Source organism: Oncorhynchus mykiss, chromosome 8 (assembly GCF_057628025.1).
Source record: "Oncorhynchus mykiss isolate SJ-2025 chromosome 8, ASM5762802v1, whole genome shotgun sequence".
Classification (NCBI taxonomy): Eukaryota; Metazoa; Chordata; class Actinopteri; order Salmoniformes; family Salmonidae; genus Oncorhynchus; species Oncorhynchus mykiss.
In genome coordinates, this window is record NC_143029.1 from 74,373,380 (window position 1) to 74,399,318 (window position 25,939).

The 25,939-nt window shown below is 42.3% G+C and overlaps 2 protein-coding genes and 1 pseudogene across 5 annotated transcripts in view; 1 reads left to right on the forward strand and 2 right to left on the reverse strand.

Annotated features, from left to right (window-relative positions):
• The first annotated feature begins 173 nt into the window (after positions 1-173).
• On the forward strand, positions 174-12,843 carry LOC110530976 (THO complex subunit 1-like; annotated as a pseudogene). Its single transcript, XR_016482764.1, has 19 exons — positions 174-210; positions 636-747; positions 864-924; positions 1,998-2,067; positions 2,213-2,331; positions 2,467-2,515; positions 2,827-2,922; positions 3,020-3,102; positions 3,234-3,310; positions 3,808-3,931; positions 4,133-4,234; positions 4,403-4,469; positions 4,921-4,971; positions 6,243-6,307; positions 10,545-10,654; positions 11,285-11,350; positions 11,889-11,969; positions 12,438-12,575; positions 12,688-12,843. The product of XR_016482764.1 is annotated as a THO complex subunit 1-like (transcript).
• A 483-nt stretch (positions 12,844-13,326) lies between these two features.
• Positions 13,327-20,196, reverse strand: LOC110530500 (ubiquitin carboxyl-terminal hydrolase 14). Of its 2 annotated transcripts, none has more exons than XM_021613642.3 (16): positions 19,760-20,196; positions 18,686-18,831; positions 18,547-18,579; positions 18,230-18,334; positions 18,010-18,113; positions 17,625-17,683; positions 17,230-17,360; positions 16,942-17,022; positions 16,778-16,860; positions 15,583-15,697; positions 15,389-15,454; positions 15,167-15,259; positions 14,914-15,042; positions 14,642-14,705; positions 14,426-14,533; positions 13,327-14,093 (listed from the first exon to the last, which is right to left on the reverse strand). In XM_021613642.3, exons 1-16 carry the CDS (start codon positions 19,773-19,775, stop codon positions 13,945-13,947), a joined length of 1,482 nt encoding a protein of 493 aa, XP_021469317.2. In that variant the 5' UTR covers positions 19,776-20,196; the 3' UTR covers positions 13,327-13,944. The 2 variants fall into 2 exon arrangements, with proteins under 2 accessions (XP_021469317.2, XP_021469316.2); XM_021613641.3 differs by having other exon boundaries at positions 14,642-14,708.
• An 801-nt stretch (positions 20,197-20,997) lies between these two features.
• Positions 20,998-25,939, reverse strand: part of LOC110530503 (rho-associated protein kinase 1) — a 69,099-nt gene continuing 64,157 nt past the window's right edge. Inside the window, exons 31-33 of one of the 2 annotated variants that reach the window (XM_021613647.3) lie at positions 24,065-24,326; positions 23,466-23,673; positions 20,998-22,493 (exon numbers count right to left, since the gene is read on the reverse strand). In XM_021613647.3, the coding sequence (XP_021469322.2) occupies positions 22,490-22,493; positions 23,466-23,673; positions 24,065-24,326 (474 nt within the window). In that variant the 3' untranslated portion in view covers positions 20,998-22,489. Of the gene's footprint in view, positions 23,015-23,465; positions 23,674-24,064; positions 24,327-25,939 lie in introns of both variants that reach the window. The other variant, XM_021613646.3, reaches the window with a different exon arrangement.

Genomic DNA, 25,939 nt, shown 5'->3' on the forward strand with positions numbered 1-25,939 from the left:
AACTGAAGGCTATTATACCAATGAACATCCCGGGAATACGAGATCGATCATCCCTGAAATGCAATAGGCTACATCCGTTATTACACTGGTTATAAAAATAAAGTTTAGATATCTAAAGGCCAGCAAAGCATTTGATTTGGCATAGGCCTAGTTGAACAGTAAGTGTTACTCTAATGTTGACGATAGGAACCTGTGGCTCTGATGTTCCTTGTAAACAAAATCAAAATACTGCTAGGGCAGAAGATTATCCGTAAATTGTATTCATGTTACAAATTATAAACATTACTTTCTGAACCATGCCTTAAGGCTTACAATGTTGACATCCTGATTGCGCCCGATTTGAACCGGATATACAACTTTAGTCGGGGTCACGTTTATTGTTGAAGAGGAAAGATGTCTGTACTGATTTTATTCAATTTCAACGATGCAAAAGATATATTTACAGTAAGAACTTGTCTTCAATACGGAGTATTTCAGACTATTCTATGCATGATTTAAATTGTTTATCACATCTTTGTAGAAACGCTTACAATACCTTTGCAAGCCAAGTCATATTTATTAGACACGTTGGTTGGCTAGCTTAATCACGTTAGCAGGTTAACAACGTGTAACGATAGTCCCAAGAAAATACTAAGCTTTTATTATTTGTTCAATTGTTATAACTCTCACCCAGGCCTCAAACAGAAGTGTGTTAGTCAACAAAACCAGCAAACCGTTGATAAACGCATTCAACCAGATCACTGGAAAGTGAGTGAATGGCGTTACATAGCTAATGTTAGCTGTTAACATTAATTATATTATCTCTAGGCTATGCCTCTGTCCACATCACCACAGACATTGTCTGCCTGCTTGTCTCTTCACAGTGAGACAGAGAAGAAGACCACCTTTGACCAAGCTCTGAGGCAGGTCCTGGAGGAGTAGATTGTAAGTTTAAAGAAATGTAGCACATATGTATGTATGCGTGTGTGTGTAATTTGTTTTAGATATGTATATGTAAAGTGTTGGTCCCATTTTTTTTCATGAGCTGAAATAAAATTTCCCAGGCATGGTTCAATTTTTCTCAAATTTAGTGCACAATTTTGTTTACATCTCTGTTAATGAGTATTTCTCCCTTGCCAAGATAATCCATCCAATTGACAGGTGTGGCTTATCAAGAAGCTGATTTAAACAGCATGGCCATTACACAGGTGCACCTTGTGCTGGAGGCAATAAAAGGCCACTATAAAATATGCAGTTTTGTCACACAACACAAAGCCACAGATGTCTCAAGTTGAGGGAACACGCAATTTTCATGCTGACTGCAGGAATGTCTTAACAGAGCTTTTGCCAGAGAATGTAATGTTAATTTCTTAATGTTAATTTCGCCTCTAACGTCGTTTTAGAAAATGTGGCAGTACTTCCAACCGGCCTCACAACTGCAGACCACGTGTAACCATGCCAGCCCAGTACCTCCACCTGTGGGATAGTGAGAGGAGTGGGGATGCTGAGGAGTACTTCTGTCTGTAATAAAGCCCTTTTGTGGGGAAAAACTCATTCTGATTGGATGGGCCTGGCTCCCCAGTGGTTGGGCCTGTGAAATCCATAGATTAGGGCCTAATTAGTTTATTTCAATTGACTGATTTCCTTCTATGAACTGTGTAACTCAGTAAAATCTTTGAAATTATTGCATGTTGCATTTATACTTTTGTTTAGTATATTTATATGAATGTGTATATGTGTGTTTGTTTTGTTGTCACATACACCTGATAGGTGCAGTGAAATGTGTTGTTTTACAGGGTCAAACATGGTAGTATGGTGCCCCTGGAGCAAATTAGGGTTGAGTGCCTTGCTCAAGGGCTACCTGCCACCTAGTGGTTAGTGAGGTCGCTGGTTCGAAAACCTGAGCCGACAAGGCGTAAAACTCTGAAGTATACTGCTAGTACATGGTCTTGCTTATGCTCAATATGCTTCACCAAGAGTCGAGCAACATTCTCCCTTTCTCTCCTTTTCTTTTACAGGTGGAAAAGAAAGCACTCGTCGATGACTTCCTGTCTCTCATCATTCTCAGCATTGATGGAGTCACTGAAGGTAAGCAGCAGGCTGAACGTCACGTCATAACATCGCTACATCTCCTTCTGTTTTACCTCCTTAGTATTTCATCGATATACACGCCAGACAGCAAATTATGTAGTAATTGTGTAGAAAAGTGTAGTAAATTCACTTGTCCATGCAGGTATCTGCTCCGCCACCACTCCTTTCCTACTGTTGGGAGATGTTCTGGACTGTCTTCCTCTGTACCAGTGTGATAAGGTCTTCTCCTTTGTTGAAGAGAATGTCTCCACCTGGAAGTCTGTAAGTAGCTTAGTCTGTTTCTCTGCGTTCTTAGAGTAACGGTCAATGTTTACTTGATGACAGGTTTCTTATAGATCTTTCCTTTTAGTTATTGAGGAAATGCCACCAACATAACTTTCTCCTCTCTCACTTCAGAACTCCTTTTACACTGCTGGGAAGAACTACTTGTTAAGGATGTGTAATGGTGAGGATAAAGGCACACATTAAGATCACTTCCTGGCAGATGTTTCCTGTAGGACCCGGGATTCGAACTGGCAACCCTCTGGTTGCTGGCTTGCCTCTCTAATGTCTAGTGCACCTGCTCCATGGTAAGCAACATGAGTCCTTGTTCCATCTATCGCAATGCTTGAAATCAGTGGTTTTTCATCAACATAGCTGTTGCACTGATCCCTATGCTGGCAAGTCTTGTAAGTTTGATTGCAGCTTGCTAAAACAAGTTGTTATCTTTATTTGTGCAGATATTCCATCACTAAACCCCATCTTCTTACTTTGCAGATCTTTTGAGGAGGTTGTCCAAGTCTCAGAACACAGTCTTCTGTGGACGGATCCAGCTGTTCCTGGCTCGTCTCTTTCCCCTGTCTGAGAAATCAGGTGAGAGGGTTACATGGAGCTACAGGAACTGACGTCATTTATGTTTTATCATGGATGTGGACTTGTGGCCACTATTGTGTTCCTTTGTGTGTTTCAGGTCTGAACCTGCAGAGACAGTTTAATCTCGACAACATCATAGTGTTCAACAAAAATGAGCAAGAGAGCACTCTTGGCCAGAAGGTAAGGCCTTGTTCTAAGGATTGTCGATACTGTGTATTGTGTAAGCTGTTGAATGATGTGTGTGCTGTTGAATGTGCTTAACAATGAATTACCACTCTCTCTCTACCTCTGTTCTGTGTTGTCTTCTACAGCCCACAGAGGAGGAGGATGGGATGGAAGTGGAGGAGGGGGAGATGGGAGATGGGGAACCTAGTGCACCTGCTCCATGGTAAGCAACATGAGTCCTTGTTCCATCTATCGCAATGCTTGAAATCAGTGGTTTTTCATCAACATAGCTGTTGCACTGATCCCTATGCTGGCAAGCCTTGTAAGTTTGATTGCAGCTTGCTAAAACAAGTTGTCATCTATAAAATTGCTCCCTGTTTGTAGTTCCATCCCTATCGACTACAACCTACAGAAAGTTTTGGACTCTGCAGGACTACTTCAGAAACCCTGTTCAGTGTTATGAGAAGTTTTCCTGGATGACTTTCCTCAAAGTTACTTTTCTGCCCTCTTTCCCTCCCAAAATAGCTTTGTGACATGACCCATCTATGGACATCTACTAAAAGTATGACACTTTGCTTTAAAACAAATGTCTTGTTCAAAACTGTTACTATTCTGTATGTCCTGTGAAGTTTCAAGACAGGTGCTGGCTGTGTTTGTTTCTGTGAGAAGACACTGAAAAGTTGTTTGAGTTAATAGAAATGTTCTGTATGTTGTCTGTAGTATTCAGACAGTGTTTAGAAGCTTCAAGCTGGACGACATGCAGGCTTCTAAAAAGAAGCTGGAAGAGCTGAGGACGGCAGGAGGAGACCACGTTTACTTTGCCAAGTTCCTCACCAGTGAGAAGGTGACATCTCAACTTCCATCAATTAAGAATAGAACAGAATAGAGATTGACTACATTGCAGTGACTGCACAGTCACTGTTCTACAAATCACCTTACGTCCCAAGTAACTACTCATTATGTGATTGAGATTAGGAAGTCTATACCTCACCTTTCTCAAATGGATCCCTTCAAATACAATGACAGTCTCTGTCTTTGCCTCTAGTTGATGGACCTGTAGCTCAGTGACAGTAACTTCAGACGACACATCCTCCTGCAGTACCTTATCCTGTCCCAGTACCTCCAAGGGACAGGTCAAGTTCAAAAGGTGAGGTGGCCCAAGAAGATGGCCCCCGTCCCACACCATCATTCACTATGTCAGGTTGAATGTAGTTTGATTCAATTTAGCAGTAAAAGGTGTAACAGTGAATTCATATTGTGATTTGACTGCTGTTGGTCTCTTCACTACCAACTCTTGTCCTGTAAATTGCTGCAGCTCCAGTTGTATCCTGAATGATGATCAGTGTTCATGGATGGAGGAGACCATCAAAGTTGTGTACCAGGTGTGTGTGTTTCATCTGATAGATTGTAAATTACTGTTTTATATAATTATCCTCTTAGTATGAAGATTGTTTTTATATCCTTAGAGATTGAAAGTAGTGTTAGGTTCAAGCTCTGTGCATGAGAACTGTAATTATTTAGTGAACTGTAGGAATGTGTGCTCCCAATAACTCAAGGACTCTGCTGACTGACAATAAGTCTTATTGATATGCACGGAGAAATCCTGGGTGATAGGGAAAAGTACTGAAGTACATCTTTGTGGAAGAGAGGGTGTTAAAGCTAAGGTTATAAGTGGACACTGCACTGTTTCGAATGTATGTATTCAGCTGTACATCTTCACTGAGTAAACATTTTAAATGTCACTTTGAGTTTGGGCTCTTTTGTATGATCATGTGTTTATTGTATATTCAGATATTGCTATTTTTTATCACCTGTCTAACTTGTTCCCTATAGCTGCTCAGAGAGATCCCACTGGATGAAGACAAGTTTGCCACCATGGTCGAGGTAAGAATAGTCTGAATATTCCGTAAGTCTGTGTAGTTCCTGCAAGTTCACATGTTTTATTAGTGACATCACAACATACAGTACCAGCCAAAAGTTTGGACATACCTACTCATTCAAGGATTTTTCTTTATTTTTCTATTTTCTACATTAAATAATAATAGTGATGATATCAACTATGAAATAACACATATGGAATCATGTGTTAAACAAATGAAAATATATTTTAGATTCTTCAAAGTAGTCACCATTTGCCTTGATGACAGCTTTGCACACTTTTGGCAACCTCTTAACCAGCTTCATGAGGAATGCTTTTCCAACAGTTTAGAAGGAGATCCCACATATGCTGAGCACTTGTTGGCTGCTTTTCCTTCACTCTGCGGTCCAACTCATCCCAAACCATCTCAAATGGATTGAGTGATTGTGGAGGCCAGGTCATCTGATGCAGCACTCCATCACTCTCTTTCTTGGTCAAATAGCCCTTACACAGCCTGGAGGTGTGTTGGGTCATTGTCCTGTTGAAAAACAAATGATGGTCCCACTAAGCGCAAACCAGATAGGATGGCGTATCGCTGCAGAATGCTGTGGTAGCCATGCTGGTTAAGTGTCCCTTAAATTCTAAATAAATCATACACAGTGTCACCAGCAAAGCACCATCACACCACCTCCTCTATGCTTCACATTGGGAACCACAGATGCAGAGATGATCTGTTCACCTACTCTGCATCTCACAAAGATACGGAGGTTGGAACCAAAAATATAGAATTCGGTTGCTCGTGTTTCTTAGCCCAAGCAGTCTCTTCTTATTGGTGTCCTTTAGTAGTGGTTTCTTTGCAGCAATTTGACCAGAAAGGCCTGATTCATGCCGTCTCCTCTGACCAGTTGATGTTGAGATGTGTCTGTTATTTTAATTCTGTGAAGCATTTATTTGGGCTGCAATTTAAGATGCAGTTATTTGCAGATTTCTGAGGCTGGTAACTCTAATGAACTTTCCTGTGGTGGTCCTCATGAGAGCCAGTTTCATCATAGTGCTGGGTGGTTTTTGCGTTTTAAGACACTTTCAAAGTTATTTAAATCTTCAGGATTGACTGACCTTCAGGTCTTAAAGTAATGATGGTAATAAGTTTCTCTTTGCTTATTTTAGCTGTTTTTGACATAATATGGACTTGGTCTTTTATCAAATAGGACGATCTTCTATATGTCACAACACTAAGAAGGAAAGAAATTCCACAAACTTTTACCAAGGCACACCTGTTAATTGAAATGCATTTCAGGTGACTACCTCAAGAAGCTGGCTGAGAGAATGCCAAGAGTTTGCAAAGCTGTCATCAAGGAAAAGGTTGGCTACTTTTAAGAATCTCAAATATATTTTGATTTGTTTAACACTTTTTTGGTTAAAACATGATTCCATATGTGTTATGTCATAGTTTTGATGTCTTCACTATTCTTCTACAACGTAGAAAACAGTAAAAAAAAATAAAGAACTAAAGAACCCTGGAATGAGTAGGTGTGTCAACTATTGACTGGTAATGTACACTGCTCAAAAAAAATAAAGGGAACACTTAAACAACACAATGTAACTCCAAGTCAATCACACTTCTGTGAAATCAAACTGTCCACTGATTGACAATACATTTCACATGCTGTTGTGCAAATGGAATAGACAACAGGTGGAAATTATAGGCAATTAGCAAGACACCCCCAATAAAGGAGTGGTTCTGCAGGTGGTGACCACAGACCACTTCTCAGTTCCTATGCTTTCTGGCTGATGTTTTTTGGTCACTTGTGAATGCTGGTGGTGCTTTCACTCTAGTGGTAGCATGAGATGGAGTCTACAACCCACACAAGTGGCTCAGGTAGTGCAGCTCATCCAGGATGGCACATCAATGCGAGCTGTTTGCTGTGTCTGTCAGCGTAGTGTGCAGAGAATGGAGGCGCTACCAGGAGACAGGCTAGTACATCAGGAGACGTGGAGGAGGCCATAGGAGGGCAACAACCCAGCAGCAGGACCACTACCTCCGCCTTTGTGCAAGGAGGAGCACTGCCAGAGCCCTGCAAAATGACCTCCAGCAGGCCACAAATATGCATGTGTCTGCTCAAATGGTCAGAAACAGACTCCATGAGGGTGGTATGAGGGCCCGACGTCCACAGGTGGGGGTTGTGCTTACAGCCGAACACCGTGCAGGACGTTTGGCATTTGCCAGAGAACACCAAGATTGGCAAATTCGCCACTGGCGCCCTGTGCTCTTCACAGATGAATGTGACAGACGTGACAGACGTGAGAGTCTGGAGACGCCGTGGAGAACGTTCTGCTGCCTGCAACATCCTCCAGCATGACCGGTTTGGCGGTGGGTCAGTCATGGTGTGGGGTGGCATTTCTTTGGGGGGCCGCACAGCCCTCCATGTGCTCGCCAGAGGTAGCCTGACTGCCATTAGGTACCGAGATGAGATCCTCAGACCCCTTGTGAGACCATATGCTGGTGCGGTTGGCCCTGGGTTCCTCCTAATGCAAGACAATGCTAGACCTCATGTGGCTAGAGTGTGTCAGCAGTTCCTGCAAGAGGAAGGCATTGATGCTATGGACTGGCCTGCCCGTTCCCCAGACCTGAATCCAATTGAGCACATCTGGGACATCATGTCTCGCTCCATCCACCAAAGTAGCCACCTTTTTCCTTGATGACAGCTTTGCACACTCTTGGCATTCTCTCATCCAGCTTCTTGAGGTAGTCACCTGGAATGCATTTCAATTAACAGGTGTGCCTTGGTAAAAGTTTGTGGAATTTCTTTCCTTCTTAATGCGTTTGAGCCAATCAGTTGTGTTGTGACATACAGAAGATCGTCCTATTTGATAAAAGACCAAGTCCATATTATGTCAAAAACAGCTAAAATAAGCAAAGAGAAACGTATTACCATCATTACTTTAAGACCTGAATGTCAGTCAATCCGGAAGATTTAAAGAACTTTGAAAGTGTCTTAAAATGCAAAAACCACCCAGCACTATGATGAAACTGGCTCTCATGAGGACCACCACAGGAAAGGAAGACCCAGATTACCTCTGCTCTCCTAAGTTCATTAGAGTTACCAGCCTCAGAAGTCTGCAAATAACTGCATCTCAAATTGCAGCCCAAATAAATGCTTCACAGAATTAAATTAATAGACACATCTCAACATCAACTGTTCAGAGGAAACTGTGTGAATCAGGCCTTCATGGTCGAATTACTGCTAAGAAACCACTACTAAAGGACACCAGTAAGAAGAAGAGACTTACTTGGGCCAAGAAACACGAGCAATGGACATTAGACTGGTGGAAATATGTCCTTTGGTCTGAGTCCAAATTTTTAGATTTTTGGTTCCAACCGCCATGACTTTGTGAGACGCAGAGTAGGTAAAGGGATGATCTCCGCAAGTGTGGTTCCCACCGTGAAGCATGGAGGAGGTGTGGGGGTGCTTTGCTGGTGACACTGTCAGTGATTTATTTAGAATTCAAGGCACACTTAACCAGCATGGCTACCACAGCATTCTGCAGCGATACGCCATCCCATCTGGTTTGCACTTAGTGGGACTATCATTTTTTTCAACAGAAAACACAAAACACACCCCCAGGCTGTGTAAGTGCTGTTTGACCAAGAAGGATAGTGATGGAGTGCTGCATCAGATGACCTGGCCTCTACAATCACCCAATCTCAATCCAATTGAGATGGTTTTGGATGAGTTGGACTGCAGAGTGTAGGAAAAGCAGCCAACAAGTGCTCAGTATATGTGGGAACTCCTTCAAGACTGTTGGAAAAGCATTCCAGGTGACTACCTCATGAAGCTGGTTGAGAGAATGCCAAGATTGTGCAAAGCTGTCATCAAGGCAAAGAGTGGCTACTTTGAAGAATATAACATATATTTTGACACTCTTTTTTGTTATTTACATGATTCCATATGTGTTATTTCATAGTTCTGATGTCTTCACTATTATTCTACAATTTAGAAACAAATCCTTGAATGAGTAGGTGTCCAAACTTTTGAACGGTACTGTATATACAGTGCCTTCAGAAGATATTCACACCCCTTGACCCTTTTCACATTTTGTTGTGTTACAGCCTGAATTTTAAATGGACTAAGTTGAGGTTGTCACTGGCCTACACACAATACCCCATGATGTTTTTAGAAATGTTTACAAATTAATAAAAAATGAAAAGCTGAAATGTCTTGAGTCAATTAGTATTCAACCCCTTTGTTATGGCAAGCCTAAATAAGTTCAGGAGTAAAAATGTGCTTTAACAAGTCACAAGTTTCATGGACTCATTGTGTGTGCAATAAGTGTTTAACATGATTTTTGAATGACTACCTCATCTGTCCCCCACACATACAGATAATTGTAAGTTCCCTCAATCGAGGAGTGAATTTCAAACACGGATTCAACCACAAAGACCAGGGAAGTTTTCAAATGCCTCAAAGAACAGCACCCATTGGTTAAAAAAAAAAAAAAAAAAAAAAAAAAAAAAAATGCTCACATTGAATCTCCCTTTTGAGCTTGGTGATGTTATTAATTACACTTTGGCTGGTGTATCAATACACCCAGTCACCACAAAGATACAGGTGTCCTTCCTAACATAGTTGCCAGACAGGAAGGACACCACTGGGATTTTAAATTGTTTATTTAAACTTTATTTAACTAGGAAAGTCAGTTAAGAACAAATTCTTATTTTACAAGATGGCCTACACCGGCCAACACGGATGACGCTGGGCCAATTGTGTGCTGCCCTATAGGACTCCCGATCACGGCCGTTTGTGATACAGCCCAGACTGGGGTCTGTTGTGATGTCTCTAGCACTGCGATGCTGTTCCACTCAGGAGCCCCAATGGTGACTTTAATTGTTTTAAACGTTTAATGGCTGTGATAGGAAAAAACTGAGGATGGATCAACAACATTGTAGTTATCCACAATACTAACCTAATTGACAATGTGAAAATGTGCATCCTGTCTGCAACAAGGCACTAAAGTATCTGCAAAAAATGTGTCAAAGCAATTCACTTTTTGTTCTAAATACAAAGTGTTATGTTTGGGGCAAATCCAACACAACAGAGTACCACTCCATATTTTCAAGCATAGTGGTGGCTGCATCATGTTATGGGAATGTTTGTAATCATTAAGGACTGGGTAGTTTTTCAGGATAAAATAAGAAATGGAATGGAGCTAAACACAGGAAAAATCCTCAAAAAATCTGGTTCAGTCTGCTTTCCACCAGACACTGGGAGATTAATTCACCTTTCAGCAGGACAATAACCTAAAACACAAGGCCAAATCTACACAAGTTGCTTACCAAGGAGTAGCTGAGAATTTTGAAAAAGATAATGGGCAAATGTTGCACAATCCAGGTGTGGAAAGCTCCTAGAGACTTACCCAAAAATACTGTAATTGCTGCCAAAGGTGCTTCTATGAACTATTGACAAAGGGTTGTGAATACTTATTTAAATGACATTTCATTATGGGGTAATGTGTGTGAGAAGAAAAATTATACATATTTTGAATATAGGCTGTAACACAACATGTGGAATAAGTCAAGGGGTATGAACACTTTCTGAAGGTACTGTAAAAATCAAGACCAGTAGATGACAAACCCAAGAGACCCATTGGGAAGAGACAAGCTCCAGACTTCCTAGGTAAAGGCCCTGACAGGAAGGTCTTCATGGGGAAGTAAGTATCAATCCTAACATAATAATAATAATTTGGTGGGTGCTTATAATGTACAATAATAAATGATACAACTTCTATAGCGCTTTTAATTACAGAAAGAATATCAAGATTCAAGTCTGTAGGGAAAGGATGGGGGATACCTAGTCAGTTGTACAACTGAATGCATTCAACTGAAATGTCTTCCGCATTTAACCCAACCCCTCTGAATCAGAGAGGTGCGGGGGGGACTGCCTGAATTGATATCCACATCATCGGTGCCTGGCGGAACAGTTGATTAACTGATTTGTTCAGGGTCAAAATGACAGATTTTTACCTTGTTAGCCCTGGGATTCGATCTAGCCACTAGGCTACCTACCGCCCCTGTATTATACGCATGTGTGAATTGGACATTTTGTCCATATCCAAACTCTGTATGGCAATGATAACTGGGACAGAATAGTAATGTGTTCCCCAAAACCATAGTTGGTTTAGGAAAGTTGAGGTATGCCAGTTGAATTATTTATAATGTCTAGCCCTCATATTGGAGCCTAATGAAAATGGGGAGACATAGCATGTTGCCAATATGGGGGACGAGTGACACAGCTTCCCTTGTATTTGGCTTTGTCAAAACTCGTGTTTGTTTTCTTGCAGTGATGAACTCACGAGACTGTGGAATCTGAATCATAACAATATGGCAGCTTGCCAGTCAGTTAGCAGGTGAGTGGTTTTACAGCAGTGGTGCAGCTGGTCAAAGGTCAAAGTTACATAGCCCACTTATCTACCTATACATTTTTGGTGTATAACATTAAAGGAGGATTTCGCTTTTTACAACCAAATGTAAAAAAATATATATAAATGACATATTATAGAAGGGTCCAGACACTTTCTTTGTGACTTGACTTGTTTTTGAGAAACTTACTGCAACCAGCGATTCACTTGCTTATCCTCGTACAGTAAGGGGCTCAGAAAGACATGAACAAATGCTCCAAAAACCACAGCAGCCTACTTGAACACTGTAACTTGAAGCGGGTACAGCCTCAGTGTTGACAGTAAACGCATGCTGGAAGTTGGACCGAATTTTCCCAATATTGAAGTTTGTGCTCAGCAGACCAGAAATGTGCTCAGTGCCCCCAAAAAATGTGGCTAAACATTGGTATGGACCCTTCTATAATTTGCCATTTACATAAAAAGAGATTTGGTTAAAAAATATATATAACTTATTATTTAACCCTAAATGTTAATTTCTTGTCCACAGGGAATTCATGCCTACTCTGGAGGAGTTCTTTGAAGAGGCCATTGAACAGGCTGACCTAGCCAACATGGAAGATGAGTACAAGTAAGTGTATACACAGTGTACAAAACATTAGGAACACCTGCTCTTTCCATGACTGACCAGGTGAAAGCTATGATCCCATACTGGAAGTAGATGCCAGGCACACCAGTTGGAGTGTGTCAATAACTGCAACGCAGCTGGGTTTTTCACAATCAACAGTTTCCTGTGTGTATGAAGAATGGTCCACCACCCAAAGGACATCCAGCCAACTTGACACAACTCTGGGAAGCATTGGAGTCAACATGGGCCAGCATCCCTGTGGAACGCTTTTGATACTTGTAGAGTTCATGCCTCAATGAATTGAGGCAATTGAGGGGGTGCAACTCAATGTTAGGAAGGTGTTCCTAATGTTTTGTACACTAACTGTTGATTGTCTGTCCTAAGACCTGTCCAATGGTGTCAAGAAAGATCCTGCCGTGTGAAGTGTTCTGGTTCAATATTATCCACTCACCTCCACGCCCCGTCTTGTAGGGTGGTGCGTAACTCAAACTGGCTGGCGAGCCCTGCGTCTTGTCTAGGAGTCCCCACTTCTTCCAGCCCACCAACCAGCAGTTCAAGAGCCTGGCTGACTACCTGGAGATGGTCATCAAACTGGCCAAGGAGCTGCCTGTGAGTTGTCTGGTCTGGCTGGAACTATGGGTGCTTGGATACTGAAAATGTTAATGAATTACAAGGCTCCCTTTGGGAGCATCTCAATTTCATACTCCTCACAACCCATGAGGTCAGAGGACACAAGGAGTATGTAATTGAGATGTTCCCCATGACCTACCCTCTGATGGATTGGAACCCCTTTGCCCTGTCATCACAGAAGGACCTCCCGTCTGAGATTAAGACAGAAGACACCCTTCTCAAAGAGAGCAACGACATTGAGTTCTAGCACAACTAAAATGTATAGCTTGTAGATATGTAGTTGTAAAATCAAAGCTCTAGTTGGACTGCAGATTTTCCATACTGACCTGATCACATCCCTTTTGTGTGCCCCAAGGTCTGAGCATGCAGACTAACCTGGTGTCTAACCAGCAGATGGATGACATGGCAGCCAAGCTGGGTTCCCAGTGGAAGACCCTGGCTGGCCAGTGGGAGATTGAGTCAGCAAGGACGTGGCCAAGCAGGACCGTGAGGGGAATCTGGTTCCAGCGCTCAATGCTGCTGGCTTCCCCAAGATCGCAGACATCCTCAACGAGGCATAGATCAAGGCCTTCCTTTCGTTGGTATTTATGCTTAGACATGTACTGTAATTTCATCCTCCATAGAATCATTAAATAAATGCTCAACTTTGACCAGAGCTTTATTCATTTAGCGCTAACCACTTACAGGACGGGCATTTAGATGGATAAAAGTGAGTCATTTAATCAGAACATGGTTTGGTATAAGTTTATTTTAACCATTTATGAAAAGCCATCAGGATAATGACTGCATGTATGAGAGAGAAGCGTTATAGTCACACTGTATTAGAGGTATTGAACCGCTCGTATGATGACAAATCACAATGACGAAAGCAATGTGCAAGACAGTTCTGTTTCCAAAAGAGATGCAAGGATTCATTATGGTTTGAATAGTGGGCACTGTAGGTGATAGGGGTGGTCTCCAATACATTTGAATTAAAGGTACAGGGTAAATTGAAAGACACCTGAACCAGATTATATAACTTGGCCAAAGACTGTACAGCTGATTAGTTATGACTACAGAAGTACTGACATGAGCACCTTGTTCAAGGACTTAAAAAATATACAATGTGTATAAAACAATGAAACTGCAGAACTAGAAACTCAACCGCTCAATGATCCAGTCCAGAGATTGCCTGGCTCAATAAACCATTTAAAACCTTCCTCCACTCATGTTGATATAGGATGGCTTTACAAACATCTGTCCAAGTTACTTTATAAAGACACCCAGAATTTATTGCACATCTATGCAGGGTAGACAGTGCTTGGAAATGGCATTTGTTGGTTAGATTAGTTTTTTTGCATTAGGTTGATTACTGTTTCTCCTCTTCAAGTATTTCCAGTCGTCGGGGTCCGTACAGTAGGACGTAGGCTATATGCCAGTCTCCTCCACCGGACAGCCTCAGTATATCCTCTGGAGACACCACACTCACCTTGTCGTCATCAAACTTCACCCACTCGTCTGTAATGGCAAAACATGAATATAGTAGTTTGTTTACAAGGTAAACAATAAATCAGGCCGACTTCCACAACTAAGAGAGAGAAGCATGAGGGTAAACTTCCACCGTTTTGGTCCCGCAGCTATCACCTTTCAGCAGAGCGAAGGGCACTTGTGCTCATCTGGCCGCTACTTGGCAACGTCATATAGCTGAACCTTAGTTCAAAGTAAAGTGATCTAAAATCTCTGGGTCCGTATCCCACATCCTCCGTTGTGGTGAACTACCCATTTAAGCAGCAGGTTGATGTATCTATTCATCGCACTGTGGAGACTTTTCTTAATGCTATGGAGGTTACCTTCTTTCCTCTTGACCCAGCCAACATAGTGTCCGGAGGAGCTGGATCGGCCCTGGTGTGTCAGCACTGCCTGCAAGTTGTAGTAACCGCTGTTGTTGGAGCCCAGGTCTGCAAGGAAGACACATGCTTAGAAACATTAACAACCTCTCTCTCACACTGACTGATTCTTAGTTTGTAAAGGTATGCCACAAAACAATATGATGTAAAGTAACCAACCGTCATCAAATGAAAAGGGCTCATATTTCACTTCCTTCGGTTTGTCTCCCACTTTCTTCTCCACCTGCTTGATTCACAAAGAGAAAATGTAAGCTACACATACTACACGCATGTTGTTTGAGACGTTCGTTCACACCGAGTTGCTTTGTTTGGTCAAAGGACAACACGGAAATATATTTCTTGGAGGTTTGGGTTTATTTTCTAGAGTATAAATTTGCAGTTCAAAGCTGAATTGCAGTAGAGACGGTACACAAATAAATATATATTTTTACCTTCTGTGACTGTTTCTCCAGCTTCTTGTCCTCAATCTCCTTGAACTTTGACCTGACTGCCACCATCTTCTCTTGCAGCTCAGAGGTACACAGCTCATACACATCCAGCATCAGCGGGAACTTGACATCCTGGAGAATTAAGTCAATAGGGGGAAAAAAGCGTCAGGACAATATTTTTTTCTCCATTTACAACAGTATTCTGATGATAATCCCATCAATTAGGAGGACATTCCTAAAACATCAGAGGACTTACCTTTAGGACTTTGGCATTGACAGATTCCTTCTCTTTGTAGAAAAAGCGAACCATCTGAATGGTCAGGTAGGCAGGGAGGCGGCTGACTTTAGACTAGACGAAGGGAGATCAAGTGAACATCACCTTAACCAACCAACTAAAACAACATAACAATAAAACACATTTCACAAGCTCTCACTAGTGTATAAAAATCTTACGGCCCGGCCCAAACTACAAACTTACAGATTTTATGTACAGGGCATTTCTTTGCAAAGACGGGGACAGCTTGGTGATTTCTTCCTGCAGTCTCTGGAGAAAGAAACAGCGGGACATGACGGGATTAGATCAGTGTTGCCATGGTGACAGACCACCTTCGAGACATCGTGTGCACATGTGTGTTTCTGTGCATTTGTGCGTGTTGCTGTGGTACTACTCACCAGCCTGAGCCCAGTGGCCAGGTATTTGACCTCCTGGTTGATGAAACAGCTGAGTTGAAGCTGGCTCTCTTTACCTTTAGCTGGCTCCTCATCTTCAGACTCTGTACATTTCATACTGAGAACAGAGGTTAAAGAGATTCTCTACTACTTTTGGATACTTTAGCCAGTAGGTCTGAAAGTAGCTCATGAAAAGTGGTCAACGGAAATTGCGTACTACATCACATATGTGCAGATACGTGCACCACATTGCAAAGAGCTTAAGCGCATTGGCTAAAACTCAAATTGCCAGGGGGCTGGCCCATGTGGGAAAAATGGCACCGCCGTTTCCAAAAAACGGTTGCTTTCAAACTAGGAATTGAGACTAATTGCGCATCGACACATCCAGCCCAAAGTGGGAGGTAAAAAAAAAAAAACTTGAGCATATCTTCAAGAAAGAAACAGAAATAGGAGACTCAAGATACAGGTGTCCTTCCTAACATAGTTGCCAGACAGGAAGGACACCACTCTATTTAACTAGGCAAGTCAGTTAAGAACAAATTCTTATTTTCACCTTGTCAGCTCAGGGATTCGATCTTGCAACCTTTCAGTTACTAGTCCAACGCTCTAAACACTTGGCTACCTGCCTCCCCATTCTTGGGAGGAGAGGGCAAAAGGTTTGTTGAAATAATACACAAATGTGGAAGCCGGGGATATTTCTGCCATTCAAATCCTTAGGCGGGCCGCTAAACTTTTTTTTTGGGTCGCCTTAAACCAAACAGTGTAAAAAAAAAAAAGACATGCGCAGGATTGCGGGAAAAGTATTTCAGTGTAACCAGATATAAAGTATGTAGAAAGAAAAAAAATACATATATATAGGTCCATTATTGTTTATAATATAATATTTGAGAAATAACAAATCACAAAAATGAAAGCTAGACAGTCGGGAGAATTGATTAGCCATGGCAAAACGCATAGAATTGCAGGAAATTTGCTTTAAAACTGCGAAAATGTATCTCGGCTCCATGGAGAAATTTGTAGAATTGCAGAAAATTGGCTTAGAAATGGAAAAATGTCTACACTGCCAAGATGGGGGCCTAGAAAATGTTGCCGTGCCACCTGCCACATCCAATAAAAACCCTGGAAGCCATATTCCTTTCCCTAATAGATCATACGTCCATCTCAAATTCAATTGGTCAGGTGTACCGACTAAGGATACGTGGTTTCATACTCCACTCCAAAATACTGGTCAATGAAGTTCTTCTTGGCAGCGACAGCAGCAGCTCCACTCTCAGTGTCAGTCTATGACAGACAGAAAAAGGGAAAGTTAGGACAGACATCCACATCTACCTTGACAGCTTACATATTTGTTTATACACATACCTCCATGGGAGCGTCTGAGTCTTGTGGTTCCAACTTCTGCTGAAGAACCCGCATCATCTGCAACCAGCACTCGTTGGCATCCTAGAGAGGGAGAGACATTCATTAATGAAGCCCATGACCACATTCTGTATGCACAATTATTCAAATGTCCTCTTGGGCTACTTGAAACAGCAATCAAGGTGGTTCAGTCTAGATGTGTGTTACTGAGTAGTACCAAGCAGTATTAGCAAAGCAGCATCTTCTGGTGATGAGTGAGTGACTGGTGCAAGCCAGGGGCCCTGGTCTCACCTGCTGAAGGTACTGTCCCTGGTCTCCCTTCTCAGCGAACTGGGGGAAAGCCATGTGCAGGAACTGCAGCAGGATGATCGGGGGTATGCTGGAGGAAGTTTCGTCCATGGTCTCGTAGAGGTCACGGAGGGCTGAGGAAGGGAATACAAACGGTTATTTAACAGTTATAACATGGACATTTAGCTGACCCTTTACCCAAAGCCACCTACAGTTTATAGTACATCACACAATGCAGGTATAGGCAGCACTGTGCTCTGACCATAGAATTAGGAATTAAATACTTAGTAATGGAATAGGATCTCTATGGCTACGACTCACTGAGTCATACCATTACCACGTCTAAACTGGCAGATACAAAAATATAAATACAACAGATACAGATGCCAGGCACTGACCTGCTGTGATGTACTGGGATGATGCGTTGGCCCCTGAGGACCCCAGAGCACCTGCGTACCTGTAGGGGGAGACAGAGGGCTCATAAATAAGATCAAATCCATAAAACACGACTAAGAACAAAAACAGTCTATTGTCTAACCTTATAGGCACACCCTGGTCACCTGCTCATGGCAAGGTAGCAATCAAAACGAGAAAAAAAAACTATCATGTTGAAGAGCCTGAAAGCGGCGTCTTCTAAGACTAACAATACATGTGATATAATTGTCAGCTGTATATAGATATAAAATTTATAAGAATCATATTGCATCATCACTATAGATTAGATCACTGACAAGTTGCTTGCATCATCACAGAGTGGCATTAATGCAAAAATCATGAGCACACCTTCTGAGGGCTCCTTTAAGCTCTGGCACGGAGCGAAGACACTGCACTGTAGCGTTCATATAGCAGGTGTTTCCCAGGTTGGTCAGTCCACAAGGCATCTCCATCTACACAGACAACAAGCAAAATGGGGTTAGTTTCTCTGACTGCCTGTGTTGGCAAACCCAGACAGCATCCATTCCCTTTAAACAAACAGACATCCAACGAGTAAACATTAACTCACAGCTGAGGCCAGCTGGTCCTCAGTCATGTCCTCTACAAACATGGGCCTGACTGCAGGCTCCTCGGGCAGGGCCTCCGCTGAGCCCATCATCAACAGAGTCATCCCCTAGGACAGAGGGTGGAGGGGGAATGACGGAGAGAGAGTGGAGAGAGGAGGAAGAGTATCGCATGTCACATTGTGTACCATAGGATATCTGGTGATGGTAATCAAAGAAGAAAATAGATTACCCACTAAATTACAATGAAATGTGCCAATATATCAGTCTACTTTCCACAATATTGACAGAAGTAACATGACAACTTTTAGGCTATACTTACATTCTTTAATTTGATGTTTCCCCAGTCATCATCCTGAAAAAAGACATACAAATGATTAGGTATCTTTGGAAATAATGTATTGATCATCCGTGGTCCAAGTGATGACATTCATTGATTAACTAAAATGAGACAACTTTACCTTAAGTGTGCCTCCCTTGACCATAACCTTCTGTCTCTCTGGTTGTACCCCGGTCAAGGCAAAGAGCTGAGCCTTGAAAACCATGGGAGGTTCTTCTGTGTTCAGCTCTATTGCATCAAACTTCTCTTTTCCCCATTTCACATTCACTGAGAAAAAAAACAGGTATTTGTTATTGCTAACCAGCAGGGAGTGGAAGGCATCGTGTCTTGTCATGAATGACACAGCACAATCATATTTTACAGTGATAACCTGTGCTGCAGAGGATGGCTTTAAATAAGAGTCGAATGTTTTGGTTTTTAAGTCTTGATCACCTGTTAGCTAGAAGCAAGTGAAAAACTGCGGCTACTACTGTGCTGACTAGGAAGATTGCATAAAAGAGATGGTAAAATGACTTAAGTAACACGCTACCTAAATTCAATAGCTAACTAACCTAGCTAGCAAGTTAGTTAGCAAAATAATCACAAAACAAACCAATTTAGCGGAAACAAATTGCGCTAGTGTTAGACTAGCTCCTAAGCTAGTTTATTTGGGCCAGATGTAACGTTGCAGTACAATTTTCATACAGTAACGTTAGGCTCTTTGCGTAGTGTAAGACAGTTCCTTTTATGGCTAGCTTAACAGTTAGCAGGCTAGCTAGCTAAATATTGACGTGACTGCATGAAGTTAACTGGTGCCGTTAGCACACCATAGAGCTAAGTAGCTAGCTAAATATTGACGTGACTGCATGAAGTTAACTGGTGCCCTTAGCACAACATAAAGCTAAGTAGCTAGCTAGTTAGACACATTACTTAACTAGTTGTCAACACCACCAACACGTATCTAGATTACTTAACTAGATAGTTCGTTTGTCATATTTTCTTAAATCAGAGAAAACACTCTCGAATCTGTTATTTTTGTCGGGCAGCTCGCTAGTTGGTGACTCCACTGATTTACTTTACGGCCTATGATGACTAGCTAACACTTTAGCTTGTTAGCTTGCTAGATAGCGGTCCAATAGTGATCATTGAAACACGTGTATAAATAGTTCAGAAAATGGTCATCATTGTAAGTGGTTACTTTACAGCATTAGCTTACCTGTAAATACGGTCATCTTTTAGGCTGTTTTGGTTGCTATTCTCAAACTCCAGTCACCGGGGCGCGAATTCGCTGTCGGGTGTAGTTGGCTACGATATGTTTCTGTCCAGCTAGCTAGTAGCTACACCGAACTTCATTCAAACAGTTTGCACAATGACGCTGCAACTGCACGGCAGTGTACGCTGAAAATGTATCGATGCGCTCTGCCTGTAGCTATCCAGCCTGGACAGCCCAACATGTGAAGGAGAAGGGTGTAATTGCAGATGCAATTAGGGGCGTTTACTGACATTAGCGTTTCTTGATGTCAAGAAACGCTCGCCATTTGTCCGTGGCAGTTTCTTTCGTATCTGGGACAACTGTAGCATTGCCCAACCTGTCACGTCAATTTATCCTAATCTGCTATGCAAACAAATCTGTGTAAAAAAAAAAAAAATAAACACCAGTCTTATAACGCCAGAATTGACCAATGGCAGGCACCAATGGGCGTTCTCTGATATCAAGGAACGCCCACATCAAGAAACACAATATAAAGTAATAAATACTAGGAAAAGCCATTTAGCAGACACTTGAACACTCCCAAATATGTTATGATCAGAGTGGGCCCCTGATCACAGTAGAATTTCTTCAACAAATACATTTGTAAAGGTACTTAAAAATATATATATATTATACATCTCAGTTCCCACTAACACATACAATTTAAACAAAACAAAAATAAAAATGTTTTACCAAATTCTGCATCCGTCTCCAAAAAGTTTGACTGTCCTGATGACACTTATTAATTATGATCTGTTAAAAGTAGCTCAATTACTGTAAAAGGAGCAAATCACTAGCCTAAATCTTCCCACGTGTTAAAAGCAGCCCATTAGTGGTTCTTCATAACCTAACTTACCTTGTGTTTTCTGCCAAACAGTGATGCTCATCCCAGTAACACAGCTCTTCTCTGTTCCCAGCACTGTGATTGTTGAAGGGAAAAGTCTAAAACTGGATCATTGGGACATCCCAAATCTGACTTCACCCCATTGAAGTTGAAACTGTTAAGGGTTAAGGATAGGGGTTTAGGATAGGGACGTCCAAAGGAGCCCATATTGCACTAACCATTGAATGACTAGCTACAATCACAGCACTTGGATTGGTAAATTACTTCGTTAGCAGTAAGTCTATATGTAGTTGCTCAGAATAAAGAGTAGTATATCAAAATCAATCTCAGCCTACATGCATAACAAAAGTGAAGTGCATAGATGATAAAGATATGTTTATTGACACCTATCCATCAGTGTGGCCTCCATTGCAATTAAACATGTGATTCATCCAAGACAAAATAGAGTAGATCATAGTTCCAGTGCTTTTCTCTTTTTACTGAACAAAGTTTTTAAAAAACATTTAGAATTATTGAGGTATTCATGATCCTTATTTTATTTCTAATATTGTACACTGAGTGGTGTTTGCTTGAAACAATTCCATATTAATATAACATCTTTAACAAGGTACACCATCCAGAAACCTTCGTGAGATACATACTGGACTCTGGGAACTTTGTGTTGATACATTAAACTATTGCAATGAGTCTATGAGGCATTCGATATACCCAAACCAGTCGGAACGTTCTGATAAAACCAGTGTGGCAGATATTTAAAAAGATTGATGTAAGAGTTAAGATTGGTCTTCTTTTTGGAGATAAACACAAACAGATATGGCAGTAAAATTGTTATCCAAACATTAAGGCACTAGGTGGGCCAAATGCTACACCTGTTTAGTTTTCTACAAATAATTTACAATTCAAACAGTGCAGTTTTACATTTGTTAACTTAATGTTTTCCTTTTGAACCATTTATCTATGAGTCAATGTAAGGCAATACATACAAAAAATACAAGAAAAAAAACAATATTACAGAAAACAATGTACCCAATGAACACAGAAAAAAAAATGACGTTTCTAGGTCTCCTATATGCCATTACAATGGAATTTCCTTATGGCTTGGAGCAATAACAATTATAATAAAAATAATAATGCATAGATTGAAATGATGATCTTGCATGCTCCTCACTCAATACTCAAAAACATCTAATACTCAGTTCCCAATACATACTCTGTCCCAACCGACCCCTGGTATAACTGATGTGCAGAGTAATAGGGGATAGGAGCATAAAGGCCACCAGTCAAAGGCATCAAAGTACATTGAAGGAAACAGAGTTACTGACAAGGGAAGAAAAAACAACCACATTTCCGTATCCCCGAGATGTACCCATTCACCGCATAGTTAAGCCAATCCCTGTACTACAATACCTCCATGTTGACATGCAAGAGCCCCAGAAAAACCCGCAGTCATTCATTCATTCAACCGGAATCCCTTCCCATGACTGATATGGAATATGTACTACCAACTGCATACCATGAGCCCTTTTCTATTGCTCTCCATCTTCCATTCAGGTTCCAAGTCGCCCACGCCATCTTCTGGAAGAAACGAAGAGTTGCAAGTATGTGGTGCCTGGGTGAGGAAGTCTTAGTTGAGGCTCCGCGGTGAGGATAGGGGAGGAGGGGGTGAGGGAAATAGCAGGCCTTCTCAATGTCCCTGATGCCTTGTGTCAGATAATTGTCCCAATTTCCATCCCTGGTCTGATTGATTTAATTTACTGTTACATAAAATAAGGATTCTCCTTTAACGTGAGGGATAATGGAGGGGATAAGAAAAAATACAAAGTCCCAATAGAATCCAAATGTTCAGATGGTTAGCTGGAAGAAAGAAGAGAAAACAGGTGTCCAGTAAAAGAGTGGAAGACATTTGACACTTGGTTAGTACCCCCGATAGATATTAATATATTACATAGAACAATGGATTTAAAGACATAGTAACTGCAACTTCATTATGTCTTTGATGGCCTCTGGCATCATTCTTGCTAGAGAGAAATACAACAACCCATATATGGGGCACCTGCTTCAGGAAAGGTTGCATAGAGCGCTAAGAGTTAGTCAATGAAACCAACCAACAACACTTTAGTGTCAAATTAGATAGAAAGAGTTCCCCAAGTCAAACGAGAAAGAACCACAAAGGAGGACAATTCCACTGATGTTATATACACCATCAACGCAGTCAGTTAATAATAAATAAATAGTCAGGCCAAAACAGGAAGGAGATGGTCTAAAAAGTTAAGACTTCTGTAAATTTGGTGTGGAGGAGTTGTTGTCAACAAGTGCTGGATGTTGTGTCTGTTGCTTGGAGGCTGGAGGCTGTGGTAGCAGAATGAGACTGCGACCTGTTACAGTCACAAAGGGTAGTAGAAGACAAATAGCAAGTCACGTGACTGACTGGACTGGAAGACAAAACCGAAACAGACAGTCCAGCAGCAGGGATGTACAGAGGACTTCTGGACCTTAGCACACACTCAACTCCCCAGAATAGAAGCCCACAATTCCTTAATGTTCTGTACTGTTCAAAACAAGCATCAAGCAATAGAAAACAAGTGTGTCCGCTCAGGCCCTACCAGAGGATAGAAGAAAACTACAGAACAACTTTTAGGTTGAAAGGGCTGCTTCGTGGGACAATCAGAGGTGGTGTCCTATGCCCACTATGCCCTATATAGCGCACTACTGTTGACCAAAAGTAGTGCACTACATAGGGAGTAGGGTGCTCATGACTGAAGTAGTGCACTATATAAGGAATATGATGCTATTTCAGGCCCAGAGAGTGTACGTGTGTAAGGTTACCTTGGCTTGCCCGTTATGCTTTTGGGGTTCTTGCGAAAGGACTGGTTGGTTCCGGAGCGGGTGGACAGGGTGCGGGGCGACGCCCTCAGGAAGGAGGAGGGCGGTGTTTTGGGGATCTTCTTGCCCAGGTGGCCGATCCATTTCTTCTGCTCGTCTTGTGTCAAGGCCAGCAGGAGCATGTCCCGGGCAGAGGTCACATCGTAGTTCACTGTTGGAGGAGACAAAACCAGGTAGAAAATTGAAAACACAAACTCAAGATGTCTCGACGTCCCTAAGGAGGTGGAAGTTAATATCCCCTTTAACCCAACACTTGCCAGTTAACAAAATCCAAAATCAAGTTATATTATTAAATTGTGTGTTCTTTCAAAATACATCTTGATAACTTGATTGCTGACATGCAAAACATTTTGGGACTATATCAACAATGGACCAATGTAACAAATACCAAACAAATGTTTTAGGGTGGAACTTTCCTTTAATTGTTACCCAGAAATGATTTGATATATAAAAATGGCTGCATTGGGCCTTAAAGTACATTTTTCCCCCTTTACAACACAGAGTCAGGTCTTGTCAGTCTAACCTAACCTCTATCACCGTACCTTTGCAGGGGGCGATGACGTCCTCCTTCTTGTCGAGGTGGTCCCTGTGGCACTTGACATGGCAGCGGCGGCACTCCAAGGCGTGAGGAGGCTTGAAGACATTCCACAGGGGCTTGGAGCAGGCTTCACAGTTGGAAGGGAAGTGGTAGAGCGTGGGGATGAACTCGTGACCTTTGTGGGGCAGACAGTTGGTCTTGTCCCCTTGCGAGACAGTCTCCATGTCCGCCTCCTTCCGGCACTCCCCCTCGTTGGCATACAGGATCTGAAGAGGGGAGACAAGAGAGAATCAGTCTCTATTAAACAATGTTTTTATAACGAGGCTATGTTCAGGGGTTATCCATACCAAGTCAATGTGCGAGGGTACAGGTTAGTCATGTAAATGAGGCAATATGTACGTGTAGGTAGGGTGGGGTTAACGCAAATAGTCCGGGTAGCCATTTGATTAGCTATTCAGCAGTCTTATGGCTTGGGAGTAGAAACTTAAGAAGCCCTTTGTACCTAGACTTGGCACTCAGGTACCGCTTGCCGTGTGGTAGCAAAGAGAACAGTGTATGACTAGCGTAGCTGGAGTCTGACAATTTTTTGGGCCTTCCTCTGACACTTCCCAGTATAGAGGTCCTGAATGGTCCTTGACCCTAGTGATGTACTGGGCTGTACGCACTACTCTCTGTAGCGCCTTGCGGTCAGAGGCCGAGTCATACCAGGCAGCGATGCAACCAGTCAGGATGCTCTCGATGGTGCAGCTGTAGACCCTTTTGAAGATCCATTTCGTCTTTTCAGTCTCCTGAGGGGGAATAGGTGCCTTCTTCACGACTGTATTGCTGTGTTTGGAGCATGACAGTTCGTTGGTGATGTGGACACCAAGGAACTTGAAGCTCTCAACCTGCTCCACTACAGCCCCGTCAATGAGAATGGGGGTGTGCTCGGCCCTCCTTATCCTGTAGTCCACAATCATCTCCTTTGTCTCAATCACTTTGAGGTGAGAGGTTGTTGTCCTGGCACCACACTGCCAGGTCTCTGACCTCCTCCCAATAGGCCTACCACCGCTGTGTCGTCGGTAAACTTAATGATGGTGTTAGAGATGTGCTTGGCCACGCAGTCATTGGTGAACAGGGAGTACATGAAGACACTAAGAACGCACCCCTGATGAGCCCCCATGTTGAGGATCAGCATGGCAGAAGTGTCGTTGCCTATACTTACCACCTGGGGGTGGCCCGTCAGGAAGTCCAGGATACAGTTGCAGAGGGAGGTGTTTAGTCCCAGGGTCCTTAGCGATGAGCTTTGAGGGCACTTTGATGTTAAACGCTGAGCTAAAGTCAATGAATAGCATTCTCACATAGGTGTTCCTTTTGTCCAGGTGCGAAAGGGCAGCGTGGAGAGCAATAGAGATTGCGTCATATGTGGATCTGTTGGGGGGATATGCAAATTGGAGTGGGTCTAGGGTTTCTGGGATAAAGGTATTGATGTGAGCCATGACCAGCCTTTCAAAGCACTTCATGGCTACAGACGTGAGTCCTACGGGTCACTAGTCATTTAGGCAGGTTAGCTTGGTGTTCTTCGGCACAGGGACTATGGTGGTCTGCTTGAAACATGTAGGCATTACAGACTCGGGTCAGGGACAGGTTGAAAATGTCAGTGACGACACATGCCAGTTGGACAGTGCATGCTCGGAGTACACGTCCTGGTAATCCGTCTGGCCCTGTGGCCTTGTTAATGTTGACCTGTTTTAAAGGTCTTACTCACATTAGCTATGGAGCGCATGATCACACAGCCGGAACAGCTGATGCTCTCATGCATGCTTCCGTGTTGCTTGCCTCAAAGCACGCATAGAAGTAATTTAGCTTGTCTGGTAGGTTTGTGTCTCTGGGCAACTCG